Source organism: Sander lucioperca, chromosome 11 (genome assembly GCF_008315115.2).
Source record: "Sander lucioperca isolate FBNREF2018 chromosome 11, SLUC_FBN_1.2, whole genome shotgun sequence".
Taxonomy (NCBI): domain Eukaryota; kingdom Metazoa; phylum Chordata; class Actinopteri; order Perciformes; family Percidae; genus Sander; species Sander lucioperca.
Window position 1 is genome coordinate 4,146,585 of NC_050183.1, and position 11,314 is coordinate 4,157,898.

General features: G+C 39.3%; 2 protein-coding genes across 4 annotated transcripts; both read right to left on the bottom strand.

Annotated features, from left to right (window-relative positions):
- Positions 1-201: 201 nt before the first annotated feature.
- Positions 202-5,137, bottom strand: ptger3 (prostaglandin E receptor 3 (subtype EP3)). The gene is made up of 2 exons (XM_031307482.2): positions 3,629-5,137; positions 202-2,755 (listed from the first exon to the last, which is right to left on the bottom strand). The coding sequence occupies exons 1-2, from the start codon at positions 4,481-4,483 to the stop codon at positions 2,429-2,431; spliced, it is 1,182 nt and encodes a 393-aa protein (XP_031163342.1). The 5' UTR covers positions 4,484-5,137; the 3' UTR covers positions 202-2,428.
- Positions 5,138-6,043: 906 nt separating this feature from the next.
- Positions 6,044-10,627, bottom strand: zranb2 (zinc finger, RAN-binding domain containing 2). 3 transcript variants are annotated; one of them, XM_031307374.2, is made up of 10 exons: positions 10,394-10,627; positions 9,657-9,709; positions 9,445-9,553; positions 9,159-9,241; positions 9,001-9,077; positions 8,736-8,885; positions 8,467-8,636; positions 7,886-7,945; positions 7,223-7,372; positions 6,044-6,992 (listed from the first exon to the last, which is right to left on the bottom strand). In XM_031307374.2, the coding sequence occupies exons 1-10, from the start codon at positions 10,447-10,449 to the stop codon at positions 6,935-6,937; spliced, it is 966 nt and encodes a 321-aa protein (XP_031163234.1). In that variant the 5' UTR covers positions 10,450-10,627; the 3' UTR covers positions 6,044-6,934. The 3 variants fall into 3 exon arrangements, with proteins under 3 accessions (XP_031163234.1, XP_031163233.1, XP_031163232.1); XM_031307373.2 differs by having other exon boundaries at positions 8,467-8,639; XM_031307372.2 differs by having other exon boundaries at positions 8,467-8,645.
- Between the last annotated feature and the right edge of the window lie 687 nt (positions 10,628-11,314).

The window sequence follows — 11,314 nt, forward strand, 5'->3', positions numbered from 1 at the left end:
GGGTGGGATGTAACACACCAGAAAATTCTCAACCAAATGTAGGGCCAGTTAGCTTTAAGGGGATATTCCTTTGCGTAATTATTCTTTATTAACTAAAGAACAGGAAGCTTCAGAGTCTCCTTGGACGGAGAACTGAGATAATTGCATGACGCAGATTCAAGTGGAACTTGGAAGCTGATTGAGTCAATCGTAAACCTCCCATATCCCACTGCAACTTGCAAACAAATTTAATCTTTTTTTAAATGCATGGATTAAACTCCAGATGTTTCTGTTTGAATGCATATTAACTGCTGCATAAGATGAACATATGCTTAGAATAAAAGAGCCTAGTGCAGAGCCACAAGCTCAATTAGTGGAGCATTCATTAAAATGAACACTCCTCATGTTAGTGTGATAGCATTGTGACAACATTAATGAAACTGTTTACTTAATGAGGAATACATTAGTGTTTTCTGCACATTCATAGCTGGCAATGAGCTCCAGAATAATAATGAATAATGACAAATTAATGATTTCTGTGTAACACATTCCTGAACAAATGCTTGTTCCCTTCTACATTTTTGTTTTCGTTAACCAACCAAGGTTAATCTTTTAAGTGCTACAAAGACAGAGCGGCTTCACAATCAATACATCTACATTACATCTGGAAACAGAAAGTGTTCATCTTTCACATGGCTTTTGCAGTTAACAGTTTCCTATAAAGTCATTATCACTGAGCCTGTATGTATTGTCACATTTGAAAGGCAAAAGCAAGACCGGCAAAGCAGTGTACATAAGCCTCTTGTTGATGCGCTGAGAAGGCAGAGTTGTGTTGGTGTGAGAAAGTCCCCCATAACCTGAAGGTTACTATAACAGCAAATGTGTCCATCCTTGAGATGTCTTTGACTGAGATGCTGGACCTCTTCAAATACATTTACAGTGCTAAACATGACAACGTAGCCGCAAAAAGATCATATTTACATCATTGCCATTGCCTGCAAACGGCACTCTTGGTTAATAACATAAGTCATTTGGCACTCAAAGCAAACCACCTCATTGAAAAGTACCTTGATTTCATCTGAGACCTCTGGTGAATTTCACTGTACAAGCTATAAAAGAAATGAACATTTACTTCTATTTAGAGGTAGCATCAAGGCTCCAAGGACACAATTTGGCTGATAAAGAGAAAAACGATAAAATACGGAACGACACATTCAACATGTCCAAGGCAATCACCGCAGAATTAAAAGCATAGAGTGTGTTTCAAGTGTGCCAAAAAAGCTTTTTGATCTTTTTAATTTCACGGTGTGTGTTTTGGACAGGACTTCGTTCCATTATATTTCTGCTCATCAGTCTTTTATCCAAAGAGCATACCTACAGTATCTCTCTACTTATATTGACATATAACTGGTCAAAAGCCAGCACAAATTATTATAAGTTTTTTTCTTGAACAAAGATTTTGTTGGTGAAATTAGGTACACGTGTCATCACACAATGTGTACTTACAGAACAAGAATACTTTTAATACGATGAAAAGGCAGGGATTGCTCAATGACGCCTTGACAGCATATTAGGCCATCATGCCATCCATAATCTCTTAATGTTGAACACCACAAATCTACAGTTCTTTCCCTCACACTTCATTCATAACAGGCCTCGAAGTTATTCTGAAGAGAAAATTGCTGAAAAAATAATTGCAAAATACACCAGTGCATTCATATTCAGGAGGGAAAGTGGCAACAAACTAAAAGCTTCACATTTTATAGTCTGGCTGCTAGCCGAGGCGCACCACGCACAGTATATCAAAATGTACAACTGATACCCAGCAGGTAGCATTATCATCAGCATTTAGCAAACAAACTACTAACTTCATATTACCACAGACACTAATAAATAATCGTACAATCAACAATTGGCTTCAGTTTAGGATTTGCATTTTTCTTTTGAATGACCACCATGATTACATTTCATGTAAGATATGGCAACGCTATTTACAACTTCAAATAAGCAAATTTAAAGTTTCTTTCTTAATTTAAAAGAATTGCCTTTTAGCTGGCTTATGGCTTTAAGTTGTTTAAAGGATGCTTCAGTTCTGGTCTGGGAGATGCTATCAAAACTGGCTAACAAACTAACAAACTAGCATTGAGGGAGTTCCTGTCAATCACACTGAAGCCAAATGTGAGAGATGACACGGTCATGCATCCACATGCTGGTTAGGTGACTTTGAATGGAATTTGTTTTAAGCAAACCAAATACTCCCAGAGCAGACATGACTAACACAGAGACAAATAGTGTCTCCAATTGCACAATATCATTTTGTGGAGCATTTGGAGAACATTTTTGTCTCCATATTTCCCACAACACATCCATGATAATAGCGTATCCATTTTCACATCCATCCAATCTATTGTGGCCTCAAAGCCACAAGATAGAAATTCCTGTCAAAGACTTAGCTACATTGTGGTTTATGAAGGTTGTTGCCATCTTGGTTCTGCTTGTTAAGGGCATCCAATGCCGTCGGGGTCTCCTTCTGTTCCTCTATGGAGCAGTTGGATACTGCATTCGCCATAATGCAGAACTTGCGGAGGAGGATCTCCCTAAAGAGCAGATAGACCCATGGGTCCAGGATCTGGTTGAGGGAGGCCAAGCGGATCGCTGTTAGAAAAAAGTTACAGTCTAACTGGACGTCCCGGGTTGAGGTGCGATTGCTGGTCACTGCTGTTGAATTGCAGTCGTGGGAGGATACCTGATTGGAGATCATCCTCAGCATTATCACCTGAGGAAGGAGGCAGGCACACACTGTTTGTACCAATAGCGGATAATGAAGATAAATTATATTCTTCAGTGCGTTGATTAGTGATTTACTTTTTTTTTTTTTTTTTTTTTACTTCCAGAGGTTGATGTTATATTATATGCACACTTGTTGGCTGAGAGACAATAGTTTGAATATTTAATGTCACTAATCTTAAGACAATCCTGAGTAGCTATACTGTATCAAGTGACTAGAGGAGAAAAGCATAATGTTCACGCTCTAGGTACTCACTCTCTGACATCATTGCTACCACAGTGCTATGGCTTCTATTTATATCCTTGGTGGGACTATTTAATATGTGCCTAACAATGCATGACCTCATAGCACATGAGCAGGCCCCCCAAACAGGACTTGGATAAGTGGATTGCTTCTTAATGGAAAATGGTAGTATTTCAAAGGAATCATACATGACAGCATGTATCTGACTGGTAAGTATGATTTGTGTGTGTGTGTGTGTGTGTGTACGTGCGGGGCAGAGAGAAAATGAGTAAAAGAGGGTTACTGACTTAATGAGTGATTGAGGAAGACAGAAAAGTGTAATGTGTGCAGCGTCTGTTATTGCTTCCTTTCGCTGTCCTGCCAACAGGAGATGAAGCATCTCCAGAGATTAAAAGACCTGCAGCTGTTTGTGAGAGGCAGCGGACAATAAAATCCAATTAAACTGTGAATTGTGACACTGGACAATGTATCATATTAGTACATGGGCTTTTACTGTATGACATTATAAGAGAAAATAATTAAGCATACCTATTTTGTATGATAGCCTCACTTTTATTCGACCATAATGGTTGTATGCTGTAAGAAATGTAATGGCTGTAGTCGCCCATAGAAACATACCAGCAGAGGAGACCAGCATATAAGGAGGACGCACATAATCCCTAACAGTTGAATGACGGTCTCCGTGGTGAGCCGTTCCCACTGCTTTGAAGACTGAGACGTGCCAGACTTTGTTTTAAACCGCATAATTAAGCCCCGGATCGTCACTACATTGCAGGAAAGTGTAACAAGCAGAGAGAAAATCCCAAGTACAGCAAAAGTGATGGCAAAAAACATATTGCCCGGGACTTCCCTGTCCCCCGTGCTGATAAAGCACCAGGTGCCCGGCCACTGGCGTGTGTATTCCCCGACCCCGGCAATGGGCAGCAGCGCAAAAAGCAAAACAAGACACCATATGACAGCCAAAGTCTGCTTTGTCACACTTGTCTTCATGTGGTTGGAGTACCAGTGGGGATTTGTTATCGCCATAGCCCTTTCAATTGCCATGGCGCTGGCCAAGAAGAGAGAGCACAGGCCAAACGTTGTCATGCACACACCGAAAAATGCGCACAATTTGCCCGATGAATCTATACGCTCCCATTTCAGATCAGCTCGGTAAACTGATATTACTATGGGACTTGTCAAAAGCTGTCCGAACAGGTCAGTAAACGCCAGCGACCCGATGCAAAGCAAGAACGATTTTTTCCTTTTATTTTCCTTCTTTTTGTAAGAGATATACACCAGAATGAGAGCTAATGAGTTGCCCACTATGCCAGTGATCATCATGGATATAGGAAAACCAACTGATACATATCCACAACTGGAATTTTTGGTGGCATTGTCTTCGCGCAATGACTTGGAGACGTTAAAGTCCAGCATCTTTCCAATTTTGGTTTGCAAGCCCTCCAGAAAATCACAACTGTCCGTAGTCATCATTTCGGAAAGGATAAGCCTATATGCATCAGATAACCCATGTGTGGGTCCGGCATACTCTTGCGCTCCAACTGAATGCAGTGCGTAAAAGCCGTCGGGTCCTTTTTACGCGCAGGAGGCGGGACTACCTAGAAAAGCGCCCAGAGGAAGCGAACAGTAGAGGCACATGGTTTTAAATACACTTACTAAAATATAAACCGGATTTTTGAAACTTTGTAGGACATCTACAATGATGATCTCAGTTCATTGACTTCCTATTTCTAAGTACGGCACTTTAGATAAGTGTAACACTATCGCAGACGCACCTGCTTTGAACCCACATGCCAGAGATTATCATCACATCTTGACGAAGTGAGCAAACGGGCGGACTCGTCTGATGAGACAGGGGAATAAACAAACCTACTCTGCGCCTCTTAAGCAGAGAAAGCACTGAAACACTGTCCTTGAGCACCTGAAAGCAGAGCTAGGGTTTACTGTTAAATTCAAAGTGGGATGTATTAAATAATTCGGCTACCTCCGGTTGGTGATCATTATGGGGAATCACATTTATTGGAAATTGGTATATTATTTCTAAAACAAATCTAAGCCACTTGAGTTTAGACTCATATTATGAAAATTTCCACATTACATAAATATTAGGCCTATGTACCTACCAATAGGCTAGACTCATATTATGAAAATTTCCACATTACATAAATATTAGGCCTATGTACCTACCAATAGGCTACACGTGCTGTTATTTTTTTCCCAGCACCTTGAGCCAACCTATACAACCTGTACATCTGTCCAAAAATCTGCAGTAAAACAATCAATTTTACCCCCATTCGAACGTGGTGGGCTTTATCAGACCCTATAAGTAACAGGCGTTGGGGGCTATACTATTGATCAATGACTTTTGGCCTGATGTATCACCAATGTATCGATCCATCCGTTAAACTCCGCATACCAGTAGGAACAGTGCCACCTGTTGACCACAATGAGAACGACAACACTACAGTGTGGAGCCCATAGTTCAGTATTCAACTACTGAGTACTTAAAACTAAGTACCGGTAGTTTAGTTTAGGCTTTTAATAATGAACTCGAGGTCAAAATTAACCAGGCCATAGCTTTTATCATATCGTCAGTCAGATGGTGAATCAGTATCTCTGGTGGAGCGAGCTGGTGTTTATATGAGCTACAAAACCTTTAGCTTAAGGAATGCAAATAGACTATTTTAGTACTGTAATAAACTAAATAGTAGCCGGCTGTATAACATGAAAACTAACGTTACTTTAGAGAACGGTAACTTAGTAACGGTTCACGTTACGTGTCATTCCATGGACTATTAGCAAATTTACCATCAACCAAACACTCTAGACATCTTATATCACTGTAACGTAACATTCACGTTACTGTTACCATACTTGATTCAAATCGCTATACTTTAAATAACGGCTAAATAGTGATACAGGGATTAATCAAACACATCTGTCAGATTTAGCAAATATTTAAACAGTGCTACATGTGGCCTCTCCAGACTAGGCTACTTGGCTTAATCAAACGCACAACCAAGGAACAGGAAACAATGTCGACAGGAGTTTATTTACACGTGTACATTTGAGTTGTTTCACCAATAAAAAGCCTGTACTGCCACATTTTACCATGCTCGGGATATACTACTGTATGGTTGTAATTCTGGATGTACTAATCTGGATCACGAATATCAGCCTTTTCTTGATTTCATTTGTTTCCCAAGTGACAAATGAAGAGGAGTAACTTTGAGTGGTAAAACAGGTGACAATTGTGTAAAGAATAACTAACAATAAACACCTAAACCAAAGAATGTTGAATTTACGGCAACTTAGTTAAAACAAGCAATATCAAAAAGTAAAATACTTACCGTGAAAATAAAAAGCAAATTATGTATTTATCAAGAAAAAACAAAATTCATAACTACATCCCTGTTATTCTAAATTGGTGCTTAAGTACTTCACCTTTTATTTTAAAAATGAAGAATTTATTTATTAAAAAAATAAACTAACAAGCTCAGATGTTTCCTAGGGGCAAAAAAAAAAAAGTAATCAAAAAAATGTTTACTTCAATTTCCCTACAGATGAGTAGAATAAAATGTATTGCCACGAAGATATTCAGCAGAATGGGCTTAAAATGGCATAAGCCTCTTCACAGTATATTTGACTTTCTTGTGGGAATATGTATGTTTATTGGACACCTGCAGTTACAGACACTTGTCACAGATTGGGGTGTATGTGGTTTTAAAAAGGGAGCTTGTAATGATGGGTAACGGCAGAGAGGAGTTATGTTGACGTTGCCTTTGTTTTTGTTTTTTTAAAAGGGAAATGAGACTTTTCTATGAAAATGGACAGCATATTGAAATGATGTGGTTGTTTTCCTTGCAACACAACATGCACTTTTCTACTTAGGTTCCTATTCTTGTTTTAAAGGCTGTAATAAAGTTATTTCTTTTTTGAACTGGAGTCAGAATGGGAGGATCCAGAGGACTGGCCGCGGCGCCTGAAATCACACAAACACCATGGGAAGAAGAACAAGGTCAGCAGGCTCAGCTATTAACATTCACTTATGCATACTTGAAACAAGTACAAGGTCAAAGAATATAAAAAAAAAAACAAGTCAAAAACAAGGCAAAATGTGAACATATTTCTGTAAATCTAAATTCCAATAAGCGAGGCGACAGATGGCTAATAATAATCAGTGCCATTGTGGTATTCCACAGAAACCCAAACCTTTCGGACGAACGTGATCTAGAACGCCTCCGCTTTCTCTCTCCAGATGAGGACCTGGAGCGACTGCGCTTCTGTCCCCTCTCAGGTGAGGAGGAGGGTGAGCGGGACCTCTTCCGGGGAGAGGAGCCCTTTCCAGACTTGGAACTGGATCTTTTGGAGGAATAAACCAAGCATGGAGGTCAGTAAGGTCAAGACAGAGTTTTCATCAGCGTGGGTATTTATCAAGCTTCTCTGATTAAGAGCATTTAACTATGGATTAATGGAACTGAGAAAACAAATGAAGAAAATGTTTGGATTCCTTCTGAATATAATAAAAGCCAGTACCACTGCTGAGAGATGCTTGATGAAGACCCCAGATGTCTATTCAGACTTTTGAGCCACAATAAAACTCAGTTCAGGTAGTCAGACTGTGTACTTTTTATAGTCTTGGCCCTAAATTAAACTTTAAATAACCCTAAATAAAATAACCGTAGGGGCAGTTTATGAATTTTTCTAATGATTTCAGACCAAAATTACTATCTGCAGATTGAGAAAGGACTTTAGTGGCGCAAGCACTATCCAGTCTTTGTTCAAACTTAAGCTAGGGAATAGGACTGTTCTGGAGCCTTCAGCCCCATACACACACACTCTCTAAAGGGAGAGAGTGCATGTCACCTCATTCACCTGGAATGGGACCTCGAGCGAGATCCAGACCTGGAACTGGATGAGCTTCTAGAGCGGGACCTGAAAGACAAAAAACAGAACCTTTCCAATATTTTCTGAACAAGAACAATCGTTTAATGGTTCACATGGCACCGCACAGATATATTTAACTGAGTTTAAATCTTGAGTATTTGAGTAAAACTATTCTTGCCTTACTGTATAGCATAACTGATGAGAAACTACTGTATGTAGACTAACAAAATATGCATAAGGGGGTTTGAAGAAATAACCCAGAAAAAAGGAAGACAACTAAAACCTGTAAAAGGTAACAAGTGCAAACAGAGAACTGGAGTGCATTTCAAGACTACAATATGAAGAATGCATTGCTTCCATCTAAAGTCATAGGCGTTTTTAAAACAAAAACATATTATCCAGAAAAATAATTCAGTCTGCACATTTAATTTCTAACACCACAGAAGCGGAGGGGTGGAGAAAACAACAAATCAGCAGAACAGGACATGAAATTGATCAGTAAATCAGAAGGAAGTTTGAGCTGATACTGACATTTTGCCCGGAGTTACCCTTGACCTGTACCCTTTTACCTGGACCTCGACCGTGAACTGGAGCTGGAGGAGCGCGAGGATGAACGGGACGAACCCGAGTGGCTGCCCTTTTTCTTAGCTGGCTTGTCCTCATCATCACTGGCGTCCAGGTTGTACTTCGACAGGTCTCCCTCGTCATCTTCTTCTTCTTCATCATCATTATCATCATCATCATCATCCTGGAGAAGAAGTGTTTAATATTACATTGTTATTGGCTAGCATTATAGAATTTGATCTTTTGAATTGCCAGCTCCAGCCACCAATCTTACATCCAATTTGTATTTGGAAAGGTCACCCTCTTCCTCATCTTCTTCATCTTCCTCATCATCTTCACCTTTTGCTACTTCTTTCTTTTCAGTTTCTTTTGAGGAAGGTGTGCTATTGCTCCTTCCACGGAACTTTTTCTTTTTCCTACCAAACTGTAACATTGGAAAAAAAAAAAAAAAATCAAGATTCTACCTGCCAAACATGTGTATGCTTACAGTATGTCAGTCGAATGTGTTACCAAATATAACACTTTCAGGTATGACTCACTTCATCATATTCACCATCAGATTCCTCCCGTTCAATGTATTCCACATTCTCCCTTTCATTGAAACCTCCACCATAACCTGAAAGGAGGAGAAAGGCAATCAATAACTGGTTTTCAAAAGCACACAAAAAACTGGCAAACTATATATTTGTCGGGATACCTGTTCTCTCTTCAAGCTTGGCATATTTCGGTGTGTTACACATGTTGCACTCTGACCTCCTAGCCCAATTGACATTGCCGCATCTGTAGGAGAACAGGAGGGAAGGTAAATCTGTAAAATTGACACATTTAAATAAGATGTCGAACAAAAGTGTATGTCTCAGCTTATTAAAATGCATAGTTTTCTTATGTATTCCACTCATTAGGAAAAATCTTTTTTTCTACTTGCTCCAGTGTCTGGTTAATCAAACATTTTGGTAACCCCTTATTATTTACAATCCCCGTACGTTTTGCATTGCCAATCATTTGCACTGAAGAGGCCTCTACTCTTCTCAGCCAGAGTTTTCCCAATCTCTGTTCCTCCAGCTTTCATCATCTTTGCCTCTGTGGTTTTCTCTGTGGAAGCAAACCAATGTTTTTTTTTTAGTACAGCGGAATTTTGACGGGATGTTATGTTATTAAGCTTCTGCAAAATATTAATTTGCATAAAAGGACTCACCCCGCCCACATCTGTTACAACTGGTTCTTCTAGCAAAGTTCACGTTTCCACACCTGCAAAAGCAAAAGCAATATGACATTGTAGATGCAGATAAGGCTTAACTTGTTATCTCATCATTCAGGCATAAGCTGAGTGTGCTACAAGCAAGAGTAGTTGTTTAGGTGTATTTATTTTTCATGTGGCACACCATTAGCTTTTAACGTTAAGTCTTTCGTTGGACAGCCTGTGCCAAAAGCCTTCCCAGTGTGCATTTGACAAATGCAGCTGGCCTGTCTGTCACTTAAGACGTTTATAATACAACATGATATTGCAGACTAGCTACCTAAGTTAGACTATACGCTCATGACAACTTGGCTTCTACAACATTGTAAACACCACCCACAATAGCGAGTGTGGACTCTCATATGACCCACAGAAGCTAACGTTAGATAGTTTGCCATCTGTTAAGTCTGCACACACTGACAACCTATATTAAAACTCCCTGACACGTAAACCAAATAATGTCCCCTTAAATGAGCAATTTATATGACTTTTTTTGAATATAATGCGGATAATGAGGTAAAAACAAGGTAAAAGTGAACTAGTTTCCTTAGCTAACGTTAGCGTGAAATGCTAGAAGGCCTAAGCTAACGTTTGCACGTTAGCAAGACCAGCAAATTCAGCAAACATGCGGTTACATTTAGCACGCTAGCTAGTTCGAAAAATGGTATTGTATTCAAAATGTCAGGAGCACTTACTTTTTATCAGGACAAATCCAGTCCCCGTCGCTAACTCGAAAACTCTTCCCTGACATGTTTGGGCCTGTTAACACTGGCTCGTTGGCAGGGTGGTGTTTCGATAGTGGTGTGGTCAGTGAGTGTTCATGTGCCTCCTCCCTCTAATGATGCATTCAGGTGCTTATCGGTAGAACTTTAAACTCGCCATTTTCTGCTCGTAATTTAGAAACACGTATTGTGACATATTCTGTGCACGGTGAAAACGGCCCACCGTTGTGTTAGGTAGGTTTTGGAATACCAAAACCACTTTGTGCAGCAGTGTAAGCACACATGTAACCTATTATTCTGTACATAACCTAACGAATAAGGATCACACTACGGCCATTCTTTGCTTTCCGTGTTCTAAATCAATTCAATTCGGATATATATGAAATGATCCCTTTACTACAAGTTTTTATGAAACTATTGTCACAAAATATGTTTTTTTTTAAAGTTCCATATTGCTTCCATCGACACCTGAATGCAACATGGGACAAAACTGTTTTTCTTGAGAAAAGTTGTACCATGCAAATAAAGTATAATAATCCCAAGATAATAGTTTCCTGCAAATGTGGTGGTATACTATTAGGCTTACATGGTTCAGTTTTTCTCAATCAATAAAAGATAACAGTAATACGTTAAATATTATGCAAATATCTCAGCAAATGCCCAAGTTCTTGGGAATGCAGAGACGATATACAGTAGGAATGTGACTATAAAACTACTTTTAAATACCAGACACACTTTACATCCCTTTAGGTATAGCCTGCCAGAAAACCCTCTTTATCAAATAGCCTATACTTTTTTTTATTTAAAAAGAGGACATGATGCACTTTGTTCCAATCCACATTTATTCATAAAGCACATTTAAAAACAACAGTTGACCTTCGTACAATCAAAGAT